The sequence below is a fragment of the Equus quagga genome, chromosome 14 (genome assembly GCF_021613505.1).
Source record: "Equus quagga isolate Etosha38 chromosome 14, UCLA_HA_Equagga_1.0, whole genome shotgun sequence".
In the NCBI taxonomy this organism is placed as follows: Eukaryota; Metazoa; Chordata; class Mammalia; order Perissodactyla; family Equidae; genus Equus; species Equus quagga.
The window spans coordinates 20027548-20045546 of NC_060280.1; the positions used below are offsets into that span (position 1 = coordinate 20027548).

Here is a 17999-nt window from a genome sequence, read left to right on the forward strand (position 1 = left end):
TTAACAGATCTTTGACAAAGGAACAAAGGCAACACAATGGAGAAAATCTTTTCAACAAATGGTGCTGGAACAACTGGACGTCCACATGCAAAAAAATTAAGCTAGACACAGATCTTACACCCTTCAAAAAATTAACCCAAAATGGATCATAAACCTAAGTGTAAAACACAAAATTATAAAACTCCTAGAAAGTAACATAGGAGAAAATCTAGATTACCTTTGGATTGGCGATGACTTTTTAGATACAACACCAAAAGTATGAATCACGAAAGAAATAATTGATAAGCTGGACTTCATTAAAATTAATGCACTCTGTAAAAGACACTGTTAAGAGAATAAGACAAGCCACAGACTGGGAGAAAGTATTTGCAAAAGACATATCTGATAAAGTACTATTATTCAAAATATACAAAAGAACTTGTAAAACTCAACAATAAGGCAAACAAGATTGAAAAATGGGCCAAAGACCTGAACAGACTCCTCACCAAAGAAGATATACAGACGGAAAACAAGCCGATGAAAAGATGATATACATCATATGTCATCAGGGAAATACAAATTAAAACAACGAGATACCGGGGCTGGCCCGGTGGCACAGCAGTTAAGTGCGCACATTCCACTTTGGTGGCCTGGGGTTCGCCAGTTTGGATCCTAGGTGCAGACATGGCACCACGTGGCACGCCATGCTGTGGTAGCCATCCCACATATAAAGTAGAGGAAGATGGGCATGGATGTTAGCTCAGGGCCAGTCTTCCTCAGCAAAAAGAGGAGGATTGGCAGCAGTTAGCTCAGGGCGAATCTTCCTCAAAAACAAAACAAAAAACAAAACAAAAAACAACGAGATACCACTACATACCTATTAGAATGGCCAAAATCCAGAACACTGACAACACCAAATGTTGGCCTGGATGTGGAGCAACAGGAACTCTCACTCATTGCTGGTGGAAATGCAAACTGGTACAGCCACTTTGGAAAACAGCTTGGCAGTTTCTTACAAAACCAAACATATGCTTACTATACGATCCAGCAGTCACACTCCTTGGTATTTACCTAAATGAGTTGAAATCTTATGTCCGCACAAAGACCTGCACATGGATGTTTATAGCAGCTTTATTCATAATTGCCAAAACTTGGAAGCAACCAAGATGTCCTTCAGTAGGTGAATGGGTAAGTAAACTGTGGTACATCCAGATGATGGAATCTTATTCAGCGCTAAAAGAAATGAGCAATCAAGCCATATAAATTCATGGAGGAATCTAAACGCATATTACTAAGTGAAAGAAGCCAATCTGAAAGGCTACATACTATATAATTCCAACTATGTGACATTCTGGAAAAGGCAAAATTATGGAGGCAGTAAGAAAATCTGTGGTTGTCAAGTATTGGGGGGAAGAGGGATGAATAAGTGGAGCTCAGAGGCTTTTTAGAGCTGTAAAACTATTCTGTATGATACTATAATGGCTACATGTTATTATACATTTGTCAAAACCCAGAATATGCAATACTGAGCGTGAACCCCAATGTAAACTAGGGTCTTTTAGTAATGATGATGTATCAGTACTGGTTCAGCAAGTGTAACAAATACATCACTCTGGGGCAGGATGCTGGTAGTAGGGGAGGATGTGGTGTACAGGAGCAAGGAGTGTATGGGCACTCTCTGTACTTTCTGCTCAATTTTGCTGTGCATCTAAAATCACTCTAAAAAATGAAGTCTATTTAGAAGGCAAAAAATTTAATAGATATTTTAATAAAATATAGGTTCATATTGACCTTCCTGGTTATGGCCTTAATCTCTATTTAAAAGAATATTGACCATGGGGCTGGCCTGGTGGCATAGTGGTTGGGTTCGCGTGCTGTGCTTTGGTGGCCAGGGTTCGTGGATTCAGATCCCAGATGCAGACCTATACATGGCTTGTCAAGCCATGCTGTGGTGGCATCCCATATACAAAATAGAGGAAGATTGGCACAGATTTTAGCTCCAGGACAATCTGCCTCAAGCAAAAAGAGGAAGATTGGTAACAGATGGTAGCTCAGGGCCAATCTTCCTCACCACAAGAAAAAATAATAGTAATATTGACCAATATTTGCACATTATGAGACTATTACTTAAAGATATTTTCCATAAATAATTTTGATATAAAATCATGTAACTCAGATGAATTGGGGTGTGGGTGGTGTTCTTTTTACCAAAGAATTTGTTACACAAGTTCAGTTTGGTAAGCAAACCTATTTAGTATTGTTATGTGTTGTCATCTACATATGAGGTAGAAAAAACAGCTAAACCAGAACTGAGCAGTTCTGTTTAACTGTAAACCACGTTGCATATTGTTACTAAATAATCACCTATAAATCAGGTTAAGTCTGACTCAGCCCAAAATACAGCATCTTGGCGACAAAATTCAGGTAAGAGATTCTCCTCTGGAGTGGCCCATGGGGAAGAGTAAGAAGATAGTTTTTAAGAAAATCCCTAGAAGCAGCTGATAAATGATTAATTTTGTCAGCTATCTGATCATTCCATTATTTTAAACTATCAGATATGCCCATATGTTGAAAGATCCAGGTTTTGCTGGTGATTAAATAATCTGGAGGAGTGGAAAGGGTATTTTGGTTTGGAAGTCAGGAGACCTAGGTTCTGACCCCTGCTGCCACCAGCTCTGCCACCTCAGCCAAGTCACAGCCTATGAGGGACTAAATAAGAGGATTTCCAAGGTTCCTTCCAGCCCTGACGTTGTTCCATAATTCAATTATACATGCAGTTGTAGCTTTGTGTTCTACATGCTAGATTTTTTTTTTTTTTTTTGAGGAAGATTTGCCCTGAGCTAACTGCTGTCAATCCTGCTCTTTTTGCTGAGGAAGACTGGCCCTGAGCTAACATCCATGCCCATCTTCCTCTACTTTATATATGGGACGCGTACCACAGCATGGCTTTTGCCAAGCGGTGCCGTGTCCGCACCCGGGATCCGAACCTGCGAACCCTGGGCTGCTGAATCGGAACGTGGGCACTTAACTGTGGCACCACAGGGCCAGCCCCCATGCTAGATATTTTTAACTTCTCTGAAAGTTGAAGCTTTTTTGCTCAGCAGAGCATCCAGAATCTCTTAGGTTTTTATCATTAGGTCTTCATCATCTATTTCCCAGAAGAGCTCCAAGACAGAAACCTCAGATTTTCCCAAGACAGGTGCATTTGTTAGCTGCGTGTGTCTCTGGAACTTCGGAGCCCCACCAGTAACAGTCGGTGCTGTTTTCTTTGAAAAAACTTGTCCCCAATTTCTGCAAACACATCCAGCCTCCACTAGACTTCCCACCTTGATCCTCTTCACTCCTGCATTTTTCATTCTCTCACTCTCTTGTGTTGTGGTTAAATTTTCTTCTTTGCATAAAAGAGAATCATATTTAAATCTACTACATTCATTGGTGGATTTTTTGGAAGTGCTCAACAGAAAAAGCTTCTCATCAGTGTGTCTCCAGAGACACCAGGCTCTTTTTTCAAGAATTATGCAAAGTCTTGTTAAAGCTGAGAAACTTTTAACTACCTGTGACGTATACAAATTACCCAGATTTCATTTGAGTCAAGGTTTAAGATATTATTAAAATTATCTGTCAGGGTAAAACCATACCCAAGGAATTCTTGCATGTAATTGGCTTCGATGACATCTGCTCCACTTGTTGGTACCCTGTCGCATCAGTTCCGGCTTGGTAGCTATAGGTAGAAACAAGGCTTTGCTGTTCTCAGAGATGCAGTGATACGGGCTCCATCCCCACTGTGCCATCATTTTGTACTTTCTGCCATACATGTCCTTTTTATCTCTTACCCTTTAGAAGTCCTGGCTTGGGAATTTCCTCTTTTCTCCCGGCAACTTTTTCTTTCTGACAGAATCTTGGCTAGTTTTTAATCTTCCAGAGATTTTTGTTTCATGTTAGTTATTTTAGGCCATTTGGTCAGTAATTTGGAATCTCTCATTTCCTCTTCCTCTGTTTTGATTGTTAATTGAACCCATCGCACTTATCTCCTTCCCCCACGCCCACTCCCTCTGTTGGGAAGAGCTTTTCCTGGCATTTACTCCTTTCCCAGCCTGTTTCACTCTGACTGCTTATAACCCTCCCCACTCCTCCCCCTCCCCACCCTCCCTCCCTCTCCCCTCCTCCCCCATCCCCTCCTGCCCTTTCTGTTTCCACAGTCATCGTCTTTTCAGCAGCCAGGCTAGATAGGATAGGCTTTTCACAGGAATTTTAATACGCCTTCTTGCCCTTGAATTCTGGTGCCTAAGAGCCTGCTCCCACAGAGCTTCTGCTGTGCTCGGTTGAGAGGCAAGTGCCAGTGCTATCTACTCTCACCCCGTAAACATTAGGGCTGTTTTTTGTGGAAAAAGAAAGACATTATTTCCATCTTTTCTGGAGGCCCACACTTAGGTTTTGTGTTGCTTTTCCTTTTCCATTTTAAGTATGTTCTTCATCTCTCAGCAAATGTGCTTTGGATAGATCAGTGATTGATTTGCCAGTGTAGGGAAAATATAAGCCATGTTTTCTACAAGGTGCAGTTCAGAAAGGGACGCTGCACAAGTATTCATCTGTTTTCTTGTTTTTTTTTTTTAAAGATTGGTACCTGAGCTAACAACTGTTGCCAATCTTCTTTTTTTTTTTTCTGCTTTTTTTTTCTCCCCAAATTCCCCCAGTGGATAGTTGTATATATTTTAGTTGTGGGTCCTTCTAGTTGTGGGACGTGGGACACCGCCTCAACGTGGCCTGACAAGCGGTGCCATGTCCACGCCCAGGATCCGAACCAGCGAAACCCTGGGCTGTGGTAGCGGAGTGCGAGAACTTAACCACTCGGCCATGGAGCTGGCCCCAGTATTCATCTGTTAAGAAAGGAAAGAGGAAAAGAACCAATGCCTGGTACATTACATATTTTTTCATTTAATCCTCACAACCACCCTGCAGAATGATCAATATCTCAGCTGGACACAGGAAAAAGCTGGAGTTCAGAGAGATTAAGAAACTTGCCTAAGGACACACACCTAAGAAGGAGCAAAGCCAAGATTGAAACTTGAGGGTGTTAATGTCTGAAAGAAAAATGCTCTTTTCCTACAGCACTTCCCTGCCTCCCAGTTAACTAGTTAAACTGCAGTGTCCCTGTAAAATCTTCTGGGGGGCTGGCCCAGTGGTGCAACGGTTAAGTTCACCCATCCCACTTCTGTGGCCCAGGGTTGGCAGGTTCAGATCCCAGGTGTGGACCTATGCACTGCTTATCAAGCCATGCTGTGGCAGGCATCCCACATATAAAATAGAGGAAGATGGGCACAGATGTTAGCTCAGGGACAACCTTCCTCAGCAAAAAAAAAGAGGAGGATTGGTGGTGGATGTTAGCTCAGGGCTAATCTTCCTCAAAAAAAAAAATCTTTTGGGACTACATTATTATAGTCAAAGGCAGAAAGTAATGGTGGTTTAATAAACGAGATGGATGCAGACCTACTCAGAAAGAGGGAATGTGTTGGTGTGGAATCTCTTGGGGTACAATACTTTATCCATATGTTCCATTAAAAAAAAAACTAAATACATATGCTCTTTACTCAATATTTTTAAAGTTTTAAGTAAAAATATACAAATCGACTATGTTTTAAATGTGTTAGGGGAATTTCTCATTAAAAGTAATCTCAGAGTGAATTTTTAAGAGCAAATGATTCCTTTCTTATTTTTATATTCAGTTTTGCCCCTGGCATAATAAGAAGGCTATGCCTGTGAGGTTGCCTCATCATTAACTAGTTTGTAATTTCTCCAATGTGTATTTGAATATTGTGGTGTTTTAGTGTTTCCCAAACTTCAGTATTTGTAGATACCTTCACAATTACTATATTCTACCTGTACTAATATTTACTTACTATTTTTCTTTAAATAAATTCACATTTTTTACTCAAGTAAATTAATTTTTAAAAGAAACTTTATATCTCTACTGTGAATGTGAAATCAGTATAATTCACAATAAATAGAAATTAACAGTAAAACTATTACTAAGTTCTACCTAGATGCTATTGCTTATTGAAGGCTTCCATCTGAGGGGCATTAGGAAGCGCTGTAGTCGGGTGGAAGACACACTCTCACCAGACTAGAGCTGCATCTTTGTAATCACAAGGAGTGAAAGAGAATTGAAGAGGAGTAATTTTCTCACAAGGTGATTCAATGTTATTTAATGCTGCTTCCGTATACCATCAAAAATCTTCTCTCTTACTACCCACAGCAGTGGGTAATAACGCCATCTAGTTTTCTGAATGAACTCAGAAACTTCATTAAAGCAGAAAAGTCTTTAAAGCTTTGATCTGAGAAACCTGATGAGATCTGCTCTCTGGCCAAATTAATAAGCTTGGCTTTGTTTCTAGGTTAAAGAGGAGATGATGGACAATAGAAGCTACTCTAATCTGCCAGACAAACTGCCTGTCTTCGCTGATTCTGCCCACCTGCCACTGGCCAGGTCCTTCTATCTGGACCCCATGGTCACTTTCCACCTGTACCCTGAGGCCCCGGTGCCATCCACTTACTCTGAAGAACTGCCGTTGCTGCCTTTTTCCAGCAACTCCGTGATCATGGAAAATTATGGTGAACCCTGCCCCTTCTCCTTCCCAATGACTTATCCAAATTACAGAAGATTTGAATACTCCTACGGGCCGGCCTTCATCCGGAAAAGGAATGAGCGGGAAAGGCAGCGGGTGAAATGTGTAAATGAAGGCTATGCCCAGCTCCGACATCATCTGCCAGAGGAGTATTTGGAGAAACGACTCAGCAAAGTGGAAACCCTCAGAGCTGCAATCAAGTACATTAATTACCTCCAATCTCTTCTGTACCCTGATAAGACTGAGACCAAGAATAACCCTGGGACATGTTCCTCCATAATGGCAACCGCCAGCCTCCACGCTGACCCCATTTTTAGAATCATTTGATTGTTTCCAAATAGAAACAAATGATTCCACAAAATGGGGTCCCTTACAGCATCATTCAATGGTTTTTCCTGAATGTAATTCCTGCGTAGGCAGATAATAGCTCAAATGATAACCTGTGCTGGATATTTCTTACCTGGGTTTCAGATGTACTAAAGAGTCTTATGTAGATTGAGAAAATCCTTCTTAAGCTTTGGCGATTTCTTTCAAGAACCTTAGGGAAGCAGGAGTCCCCAGGATTCCCTATACCTCTTGCCTTGCCCTTCTCACCCACTCGGTTAGAGTCTCAGCTGTGAGAAACTCTCACAAAAGCAATGTAAAGTAGGACTAATGACCATTCAGTATGTGTCACGCGCTTTTCAGACGCCTTGTGCTAAACAGTCACAATGAACCTCCCTTGATTTGTCAACGTTTGGTGGTTTCTATTATTTCGGGTTGACAAGAAGTCTATACCTTACCCACACCATGATGGGAAAGCATCTCAGGGTTAAAGCAAAAGTAATTACCAAAACCTTGTTTTCATTTGAAATTATTTCAGTCATCTTTTTCTTGTGTGCAGAAGACTTCCTTAGGTAGCTCAGTGGAGGGGTTCGGGGGGCAGGCTCTGGAATAAACTGCCTCAGTTTAAACTAGGATTCCGCTACCTCCTCTCTCTGCCTTCTCAGTTCTTCATTCAGAGAATGAGAATAATAATGACAGCAACTCCTTGTATGTTTATTATGAGGATTAACAGTGCCTGCCTGACACGTAATAAGTATTCATAACCCTTATTAATCACTATTAGTATCCTTCTCTTGTTCTGCCCATAGCATCACCCTTCTCCAGGTTCTCTTGGCAAGAAAACGTGCAGCTGACAGGCCTTTCCTTCTCTTCTGGGAAGGACAGGCACTGCCCCATATCTTGGAGTCTGCCTTCCAAATGTCTCCATTTTCATTCTCATGACTAGCTTCAGCTCCTCCTTCTCCCTTAACTCCCAGGTCCCATCAGTCACCACGCCCAGTCAGGACTTCCTGTGCACCCTCACTGCCATCTCTCTGTGAAGTCTTCCCACCCCGGCATCACTTGTTCCTTTATGTAGTATACATATTTCCTTGCAGTAACTATCCTGCTATCTTTGCACGAATTACACACCTATCTCTGTCTTCAAGACACTATAAGGTCCTTGAAGATAGGGACCAGACTTATATTCTTATATTCATCCTATATTCCTAGCATCCAGCAAAAAGCCTCAAATCAGGGAGGTGTCAGTAAATATCTGGTGTTGTTATCTTCCTATCCAATCCTGTCACCTTGTGTCTGGGTCACTGTTAATAGTCTCCTCCCTGGCCCTCCTGGGCTCTCTTCTCAACTGGCTCTATTCCCACTCTGATATTCTTCAGTAAAGCATTTCATGTCCCTTTGATGAGGATTTTAGGCTGGTTACTTTTAAAACTGCAGATGAGAAGCAGGCTCCGAGGACTGGAATTTTGCTTGCCCTTTTGAGAGACATTTGCATTTGTGAAGGAAGGGGGGATGACCTTGTAGGGACCTGAAATTGGCTACCCTAGGATATGTCTCTTTGGCATCGGGATTGTTTTGGGCTGATTGCTTTTGATAAACTGGGACAGGGAGGGAGGCTCTGGGGAATGGAACTTGCCCTTGTTGGGACACATTTACATTTGTAAGGTAAATCTATCTGTAAAAGGCGCCTCCCTCTCTGTACCAGGAAGAAGAAGAGAGATGACCTTGTCCCTAGAAACTCTTAATGGGGAAGGCAAGAACTTAAGTTGGTTGCTGTCTGGCAATCTCATGTAACTGATTTAGGGTGGTGGCTTCTGACCTTTACTTAATCCGATTGGATTCTTGTCTAAAAGTCATGGGATCACCCAAGGACCAGACCCCACCTGCACTGATACCATTTTAACTTTTTTTCATGTTCTTTCCTTTGTCTTGTAAAGAAATGACTCACATACCCATGCCTTATAAAAATTAGCCCTAACCCTCAAGTCGGGGCAGCAGCAGCGGCTCTGCCTGCCCATGGGTCCTGTCCCCATGCCAGCGGGGGCAGCAGAAGTGGCAGCAGCAGCGGCTCTGCCTGCCCATGGGCCCTATCCCCATGCTATTCCACACTATTCTCTAAATAAAAGAGCACTACTGCCAGATCTTGAGAGTCCAATAAATCTTTCTTTCGACTCCTCGGCTCACCGACCCCACATCACCTTCGTTTCTCAAACCTCATGACTTCCCCTTTTGACTACCAGACTATTTATGTTTATCCGCTTGGTTTTCAAAGCTCCAACCAATCTGGCCCCTTCCCAAATATCCACACCTTGATTTTCCCATGACACCCCATTTCCCCCAAAAAGGAAAGTCACAGTCTTGCTGGTGCATCCTTCTCTCTTAGCTCTTGCTTCTTACTTAGACTGGATGGAATATTCTCCTTTTTCCATTCACCACCTGTCTTATTCAGGAATCCTTCTCTTATTTCCAGAGACTTCACTGGCCTTTGTTGGACTCTAACTCCATCTTTGTGCACCGCATAACTCAGCCTTTAGGGCAACAGTCATTCTCCTGACTACAAAGTTATGCTTTGCGAGGGCAGTCATCAGTTAGGATGCTTTTGGTTGCAACTAACAGAAAAAGTCCAACCCAAATTGGTATAATCAATACAGGGAATTTATTGGTTCACATAATGAATCTTCTAACAGCAGCACTGCCTTTTGTCACCAAGAACCTGTTTTCTTTAGGTCTATCCTCTCCATCTTTCTCTGGGAATAGCTTTAGCGTCCCCAAAAGTCTGTCAGATATCTTACTTATCTACAGGAAGAAAGAGAAACTCTATAATCCAGAATTCCCAACAAAAGTCTTGAGATTCATTCTGATTGGAGAGTCTCAGGAACATGCCCATCCCTGTGGCCAGGGGATTGAATGTGCCTATCGATGCCCATTCCTCCCCTGGAGCTGGGGGTACAGTCAGCCTCTCTTAACCACATGGATCCACACACAGAAACAGGAATTGGTGGAAGAGGGGGAATGGAAGTGGGAGAGACACCCACAAATGTCCCTACCTACACTTTTGGTATTCTCCACTGAACACAGTGCCAGGTACACAACTGTTACTATCCAAGGTGGTGGTGATGGGGGGTCGTCTGCCCATTGCAAGACATGCCAATAGACAGGAGGCAAGGTGATAGGAGAGAAAGGGTTTTTTATTATAGCTTGCTAGCAAGAGGGAAGATGGTTGACTAATGTCTGAAAGAACCATCTACTTTTGTAGAACAAAGACTACAGGCCAGTTAAATATGGGGCTGGTCTCCAGGTGGGGGAGGTTGCTGATCTCTGGGTGGGGCAGACATCTGGTCTTAGTTCCTGATAGTCCTTTGTTTTACTAGATATGCATCAGAGACTGGAGCAAGGCCCTTGTACACTGATCTTTCAGTCATCACTGATGATGGCTATCAGCATAGGCTCTCTGCCCCGGGGTCATCACATTCCCAAGGAACTCAAAAGAACAAAGTTATCAACTTATAGCAGCTGGAAGGGGCCACAAAATCTACAGAGCATGTCTGGGCTAGTTCATCAGAGGTCATTCAAAGTTACAATATGGTTTCTTTTCCACAATATGGCTTCCTGTATGTCAACCTCGTGTAGAGCCGATTTCACAACTGGTGCACAATGATTGTCAGATGCCTCAAAATACCAGCCTTATGAATGAGAGCCGAATCTAGGCTTCTGTTTCTTTGGTCACCATTTTCCACTCCCACCATCCCATGTGGTCACCACACCTCTGCTTCTCAGCAGAGTCCTGTCTGTTACAGACAAACATGCCCACACTTTGGGTTCTTTTGTTTTAAACTATGGACAAATTCTATCTTAAGAGTCCCTAGGCCAGCCAGCGGCTCCCCCTACTCCAGCCTCCTGTCTGCACAGAGTGGAGCAGATCAATAGCCCTGAGTCTCTGTAGGGTCAGCTCCCTCCCTCACAGGACTCTCTTGGGATCCCTGAGGGCGTCCCACCAGGACTGACTCTTCCAGCATCGGGAAGCCTGAGCTTTTGGGAATTGAGGCTGCAAGTGATCTTTCTCTCCAATACTCCCTGTCCCCCTCTTCAAAGAGAAAGATGAAAAATAACCCCCTACCCCCGCCCACGCTCACGCCTCCCAAGGTCCCCTGTCACCCCTCTGCATTGCTCAGTACACTCTCTCGGCCCACAGCGTTCCTGCTGGCTGGCATCCATGGCAACCTGCTAGGCAACCAGGAGTCAGTTGGGCTGAGGCCCTGAGCCCCAACTGTCAGAAGGGCCGAGGCTGAGGTGGAGGAGTTTGGGGCTGTGAGTAAGTGCCCTTGGGGTCAGACCTGTGGGCTCGGGCAGGGGCAGACCCTAACAGGACTCTGGTGGGCTGGGCTAGTGGAGTGTGATCTTGGGCGCGGGGTGGCAGCTGCCGCCTCTGAAGGGTCCACAGAGGCCGGGGCTCTGGGATCTCAGCTGGGCCTGGGGCCATCGTTAGTGCCGGAGGTGCCTGGGTTAGGAGGAGAGTCTGGGGCTTGGGTTAGGGGTCAGTTTGTCATCAGGGTTAGGATTTGTGGAGGGAAGAATAGTCCTTCCCCCGGGAATCCCTACAACTGGGGAGGAGGGAGGAGGCAGGAACTAACGTAAACGGAGCTACTTGTGTGCCAGGTGCTTTCCATATATCGTCTCCCGAGCGGTAACCCAGGAGCGGAGGCGAAGAGATCTCGCAGGCGGCCGGCTGTGAGGATTGACAGCTGGCCTTCTGGAAAATCGCAGCCCCGGCTCCTTCGACCCCTCCCCCATTTCCTGAGCCGAGGGGCCCGGGCGGCCGTGGGGCGGGGGCCGGGAGGCGCGGACCCGGAGCCGGGCGCCCTCTGCCGGGCGCGGGCTGCCGCTCGGGTACCGGCGGCGCTCGTTCTCAGGTGCTTTCCCCGAAGACCATGGAATCCTCCGCGGGGCCTGGGATGCCTCTGCCCAAATACTGCAGCGTCGCCCCGACCCTGAGGGCCCCTGCCTGGGCCGGCGCGGCTCCCCGCTGGGACCTCTCCTTCGCCTGCCCCTTCGCCCTCCAAGCGCCCTGGCTCCCTGGGCACAGCGCCCTCACCAGGTACTGGCTCTGCCCCTCTGCGGCAGCGGTGTGCCCCGGCCTTTTCCTCTCTGTTCTTGGCGCTAGATGGCGTACCACGAGGGAGACAACTGGCTGCCTGGGAATGCCGAAAGGGTCCTTTACTGTGTGGGCTGTGATTTGCTCGGGGTATTATATTATCCCTGTCTAAACTGTACTCCCGGGGACCTCAAGGGTTGACCTGGCTTTCGTGCCCCCTTGCAGCAGAGTGGGGATGTCAGAGTTGGCATGTGTGAGAGAAGGCAGGCAGGCATCACGTTATAAAGTTTCTAGCTCATTTTACCACCACCTATGAGACTTGCCCTGGCACCATGTGAGAAGTTAGGGTTCCTGCAACCAACAGCCAGGTGAGGTCTCCAGGCCCCTCCTCACGTTCCCTCAGTTATCCTGGCTTCTCTTGAATAGTACCCTCAGTCAGCTGTCCACAGGGTGCACACCAGAAGGGGAAGGAACCTCAGCCTAGAAGCACATGCAAGTTAAGTCTCGGGGATTCCTGTCCAGGCTACTCAATTCAGTCTGCCCAGGTTAGGGATACGCTGGCTTGAACCCTTAATCGCCCCCTTTCTTGATTCACCTGTGTGGACTAGCTCCTTCAAAGGCAGAGTTAAGCATCCCTGTATGCAGGCTTGCCCACAAAGTAAATAGCTTCCCGAGAAACCCAAACCCTAACTCAACATTTCTCCCCGGGGCTTGGCCCTGTCTGCAAAATTTCCCAGAACCAGCTTCTCCATTTTTCTGTCTCACAGCCCCTTAGTCAGCTCCTCTGTGCTTCCCCTGCTCACACACTTCCTTCTCTTTTCTGACCCCACAGCGCCAAGCAGCCTCACAATTTTGCTCTTTGGCCTTACCATCTGAGCCTCCACACATCATCTGGGAATCCCACACACCGCCGTAGGATTTACCTTCCGGTCCCCTTTCTTGGTCTGCTGTCTAGTCTCGGAGCCAGTGTTAACTTCACTATATCAAGGCTAATCACATTTTGATTACCTTGAAACAATTCCCAATCCTCAAACGATGGTTTCCTTCACTGTCCTCTCCTTCTCCCCGTTCCAATAGTTTACCTCATCTTACCGGAAGTCATCGATTGCCACTTTTTCCATGGATTTCTGTTCCACGTAGCCCTGTATGTCCTACACCCACCATGGTGCGGCTCAGATTTAACAGTGAAATGTGTTTCTTGATATTCTTAGGGCTTGGTCTTCTCCATTCCCTAATTCCGTTTGCTTTTCCCCAGTTATGCAGCTTATCCCCCATGTCTCCATGTTGCTGACCCAGCATGGCAGGGGCTTGGCTGGCTGGGAAGAGTTGGAGATGCTGCTGACACATGGGTCCTGGCAAGAAGGGAACCAGACGGCTTTTATTACCGGGCTCAGATCAAGGCTGCTCCAGAGGCAAGTCCCTAACTCCCCACATCTCCCAGGCATGCTCCTGTGGGTGGCCCTGTCATACCTGATGGGCCTCAGCTGTGTGCGCCCTGCCTGGCAGTGCAGTTTCTTGGATAAGCACAGATCTTCCATGGCCACTTTGCAGAAGTGAAAATGTAATGTCAGTGAGTGTATTGGGTTGCTTGGGCTGTGTAACAAAGTCCACAAACTGAGCAGCTTAAATAACAGAAATTTATTGTCTCTCACTTCTGGAGACTGGAAGTCCAGGTGTTGGCCAGGCTGGTTTTTCCGCGGGCTGTGAGGAAGAATCTGTTCCATGGGCCTTTCCTAACTTCTGGTGGTTTGCTGGCCATCTTTGGTGTTCCTTGGCTTGTGGAAGCATCACTCTGATCTCTGCCTCATCTTCACGTGGTGTTCTCGCTGTGTGCATGTCTGTGTTCAAATTTCCCCTTTTTGTCAAAGATTTTATTTTTCCTTTTTCTCCCCAAGGCCCCCCGGTACATAGTTGTGTATTTTTAGTTGTGGGTCCTTCTAGTTGTGGCATGTGGGATGCCTCCTCAGCATGGCTTGATGAGCGGTGCCATATCTGTGCCCAGGATTCGAATTGGTGAAACCCTGGGCCGCCAAAGCATAGCGCGCGAACTTAACCACTCGGCCACAGGGCCGGCACAAATCTCCCCTTTTTATAAGGACAATACTCGTTGGATTAGGAGCCCACCCTACTCAGCCATACTCAGTATGACTTTGTCTTAACTAATTGTATCTGCAACCGTATTCCCAAATAAGGTCACAATCTGAGGTATTAGGGGCCAGGACTCCACCATATGAATTTTGGGGGGATACAATTGAACCCATAACAGTGAAGAAAATGTACAGTAAAAGTACTTTGTTCGGTGTGTTGAATTAATGGGCACCAGCCTATGGAAAGAAGAGCAAAACGTGTTTGTCCACATGCACTCCTGTGTGCCCACATGCCCAGAAGCACGGTCCCCCTCATGCTGGGAGCCAGGCGGCAGCTTTATTTCAGTGGCTGCTTACTTCTTTGGGATTTTTCTCTTCTTTTCAGAGTCCGACTTTGTGAATGTGGATCCACGAGGGAGGGAAGACTAATGTGAATTCTAAAGAGACATGAATTATAGAATTTCCAATCAAAAGTCATTTTGTCATTTTCAAGTAACTAATATGTGAATTCAAATGAAATATTAGCAGAGTTTTGCTCAAATATAGGTTCTGTCTAGTGATCTGATAAAAGTAATTTGTAACCAGACTTTCTCTCTCTTCAAACAAAATCATGCTGAGTTCTCAAAACAGCTTATATTTTACTTAGCGTAAGTACCTCTCCCGCCCTCTCTTTTATGCTGCTCATTTACTTAGCCAAACCATTCCTCACTGATGCAACGGCAGTGCAGAGGGCTGCCCGACCAGCCACAGCAACTCCTGGCCCATGTGGGCCTGTGGATGAACATACTGTCCCTAGTTGGTCTTGGACACAAGGACAACACATCTTGGAAGTGCTGAGAGGAGGGGGAGTGCACTGGGGAAAGATCTAGAAGACCCAGGTTACTCCTGGCCAAAAATATAGATAGGAGAAAAGGAAGAGAAGAGGAAAAGAAAGGCAGGAAGTGATAAATGAGAGTGGCCAATGGCAAGAAGAGGTGGAGGGGAGAGCATCTGTACTACAGCCTGCCTGTCTGCCATAAACAGTGCTCAGCAGCACCTGTCCCTGTCCCTTCTCTAGATGGCCCTCCCGTTGGTGAGGAAGACGCTGGGCCTGGTTCTAGGGCATTACAGGGAACTGTGTGCTCCCTGTCGTACCTCCTAGTGCCAGATCTTATTCTGAGTGTTTTCTTGCCCACAGCTGGAGAGGCAGGGGGCCCTGCTTGTGGAATTTGAGGCTCCCCTTGTCACAGGCCCGAAGCTGCCAGCCCAGCAGCAGAGCGTGGTCTTAGAAGATGATGTTATTCAGTTCTTGCCGTCCATGGATTACTCACTGCAACCTGGGGACAAGGTGCTGGCACCCTGGGAGCCAGACCGACAGCGGTATGGCCCTGGCACTGTTCTCTTGGGCTTGGAGGCAAGAGACCCCAAGAGAGGTAAGGGGAGCTGCTCTTTCTCTCCCCCAGAAGGAGCCAGGCTGGTGATCAGGCCAGGGGAGAGAGCAAAGGGCTAAAGTCTTTATAGCTTAAGGGTGTTAGAGGCATTAAAAAAAATCCTTACCCCTGCACTTGCAGCTTAATCCTGGGGGTGGCAACAGATACACAGATCATATCTTTCAGATTATAAAATATTTTTTATCAGGGCAAATGGCCTAAATCTTCCATGTCTTGTTTTTTTTTTTTTTTGAGGAAGATTAGCCCTGAGCTAACTACTGCTAGTCCTCCTCTTTTTTGCTGAGGAAGCCTGGCCCTGAGCTAACATCCATGCCCATCTTCCTCTACTTTATACGTGGGACACCTACCACAGCATAGCTTTTGCTAAGTGGTGCCGTGTCCGCACCCGGGATCTGGGCTGGCGAACCCCGGGCCGCCGAGAAGCGGAATGTGCGAACTTAACCACTACGCCACTGGGCCGGCCCCCTAAATCTACCATGTCTATATTGGTTAGCTAACCTATGGTGTGGGGGGGTTATCCTAAGGTCACACCAGTACTCACGACCCCTCCCCTGCCAAGCTGTCCAGGCACTGGAACAGTCCTGTTGTGCAGGGCTGGCCAGTCAGCATCATTTTAATTCAGAGAATGACAGAAGGAGGCTTCTCTTTCCCTTCCCCGACCTGAGGATGCATTTTAGTTTTGACATGAAAATTGAGACAGGGAGGCACGTCCAAGTACACCAGGAAGCGGTGGTAAATATGGAGCAGGTGAGGGAATGTTCCTGGCAGGCTCTCCTGGGAGAGGTGCGCATGAGCAGGCAGGCAGGCAGGCAGAGCAAAGGGGCTCAACTGAGGTTTTGCTTTTTGGGTTAAGAGAACCCTTATGCCATGCTATAGGAGAGATAATTATAACAAAATGTTGCTCTTTTCTGTTATGTAGCATCAAAAGAAGAAGAAATTACAGTTCACTTCTGGAATGGCAAGATAGCCACAGTGCCTCTAGGTGGGGTCAGGTGGGTGCCCCCAGCTGTCTGGAAGAAGGCTGTGGAGAGGCTGCACAAGCCTTTCACCAGGGAGCACCCCAGTCCCCTCCTCTGGGCCCCTTGCTGCCCTCTGCTAGGGCCGGTCACTGGATATGTCTCCAACGGGCTTCCTCTGGGCACTCCGTTCCTGTGCCCTCCCTGCCACCCTTACGCCTGCTGCCAGCTGCTGTGCCAGGGCTGCCTCTGCTGCTGCCCCTTGGTTGGACCCACCTGGTGGCCTCTCACCAGGACCTCAGGGGTCACAGCCACAGAACGTCCAGAGGCAGAGCTGAAGCCCACAGCACAGCTTTTGCCCCTAGAGGGTCCTAAAGAGGAGGAAGTAGCAGTGCAAGCTCCTATGGCTGTTCCTTCCTCCTCCTCCTCCTCTTGTGAAGAAGAGGATTTGGAGAATGATCTGGAGATGGGCCTCCCCCAGAGGCTGATGGTGGACAGCACAGTCAACACAGACCCCATCCTTCTGGAGAAGTCTCCGAGGAGGCAGAGCGGCCTCTGCCAGCCTGAGTGGAGGTCCTGGAGGAGAAATGGGCCTGAGCCGCACCCTGGGAAGCCAGGTATTCCTTCTTCTAAGGCAGGGCTGAGGCCACTGCTCCTTCCCTCTCACATGTCTCTTAGGAATCTGATGCACACGTCCACTGTGCTGGGATTGGCAGTAACACTTATGAGTGTGGTCATGTTGAAGGGGAGGCTGTGATAAGAAGGAAATGGTAGGTTTCCATTTAAGCAATAAAGCCCAGCAAGAAAGGACGGGCTGATCTTTGCGCTAAGGTTTGCATTCTCATTTAACAATTGTCTACAATTGTCTTCTTTTTTCACTAGTCTCCACTGGCAGGGCACTGCCACTGTCTGTTCTGCTCCCCACCTTTTTTCTCGGAAGCCCTGATTTTTCTCTAGATGAATAGTCAAAATGCCTCCAGGTGTTGATTAGAGTCTTCAATGCCCCAAGGAGCACAGAAACTGGTCTTTAAAATTGGTCATCGGGCCCATCGGGCCCTCCTGTCCAGGTGGGCAGGCCGTGTTACTGTCGCTGGCAATCTGCAGCCGTCCCCAAACTTCTTTACCTTAGAGTGGTGGAGGTTCCTGGGCTTCTGTAAAATAGGTCACTCCTATTTCAAGTGGGAGGCGTTGGCAGAAGCCACTTGGAAACAGCTGTTTCTACTAGATATGCCCACCCAACAAGTGATAATATGATGAAAATGGTGCCGAAATCTAAGAGTTTTCATGATAAATTCTCCATAGCTTCCACTGCCTCCTGCTTCAGGACAGAGTGGAGAAAGAAAAGCTGTACCTATCCAAAAGAGAGCAACTGAGACGGCACCAGGCCCAGCCTCAGGGAGAGGAATGCCAGTGGGGTAACTAGAGGGGCCATGGTGGTCAGACCTGCCCCAGGTACCCAGCCTGCCTTCCCACTGCTGTGGCTTGCTGCATAGCATTTATCTAGACTC

The 17999-nt window shown here is 46.8% G+C and overlaps 2 protein-coding genes across 3 annotated transcripts; both read left to right on the forward strand.

Annotated features, from left to right (window-relative positions):
* The first annotated feature begins 6377 nt into the window (after positions 1-6377).
* ASCL3 (achaete-scute family bHLH transcription factor 3) lies at positions 6378-7692 on the forward strand. Its single transcript, XM_046638381.1, has one exon. It carries the CDS (start codon positions 6384-6386, stop codon positions 6927-6929), a length of 546 nt encoding a protein of 181 aa, XP_046494337.1. The 5' UTR covers positions 6378-6383; the 3' UTR covers positions 6930-7692.
* A 3484-nt stretch (positions 7693-11176) lies between these two features.
* On the forward strand, positions 11177-17961 carry C14H11orf16 (chromosome 14 C11orf16 homolog). Of its 2 annotated transcripts, none has more exons than XM_046684895.1 (5): positions 11177-11238; positions 11583-12021; positions 13274-13430; positions 15283-15517; positions 16455-17961. In XM_046684895.1, exons 2-5 carry the CDS (start codon positions 11855-11857, stop codon positions 17246-17248), a joined length of 1353 nt encoding a protein of 450 aa, XP_046540851.1. In that variant the 5' UTR covers positions 11177-11238; positions 11583-11854; the 3' UTR covers positions 17249-17961. The 2 variants fall into 2 exon arrangements, with proteins under 2 accessions (XP_046540851.1, XP_046540852.1); XM_046684896.1 differs by having other exon boundaries at positions 11189-11234.
* The last annotated feature ends 38 nt before the right edge of the window (positions 17962-17999 follow it).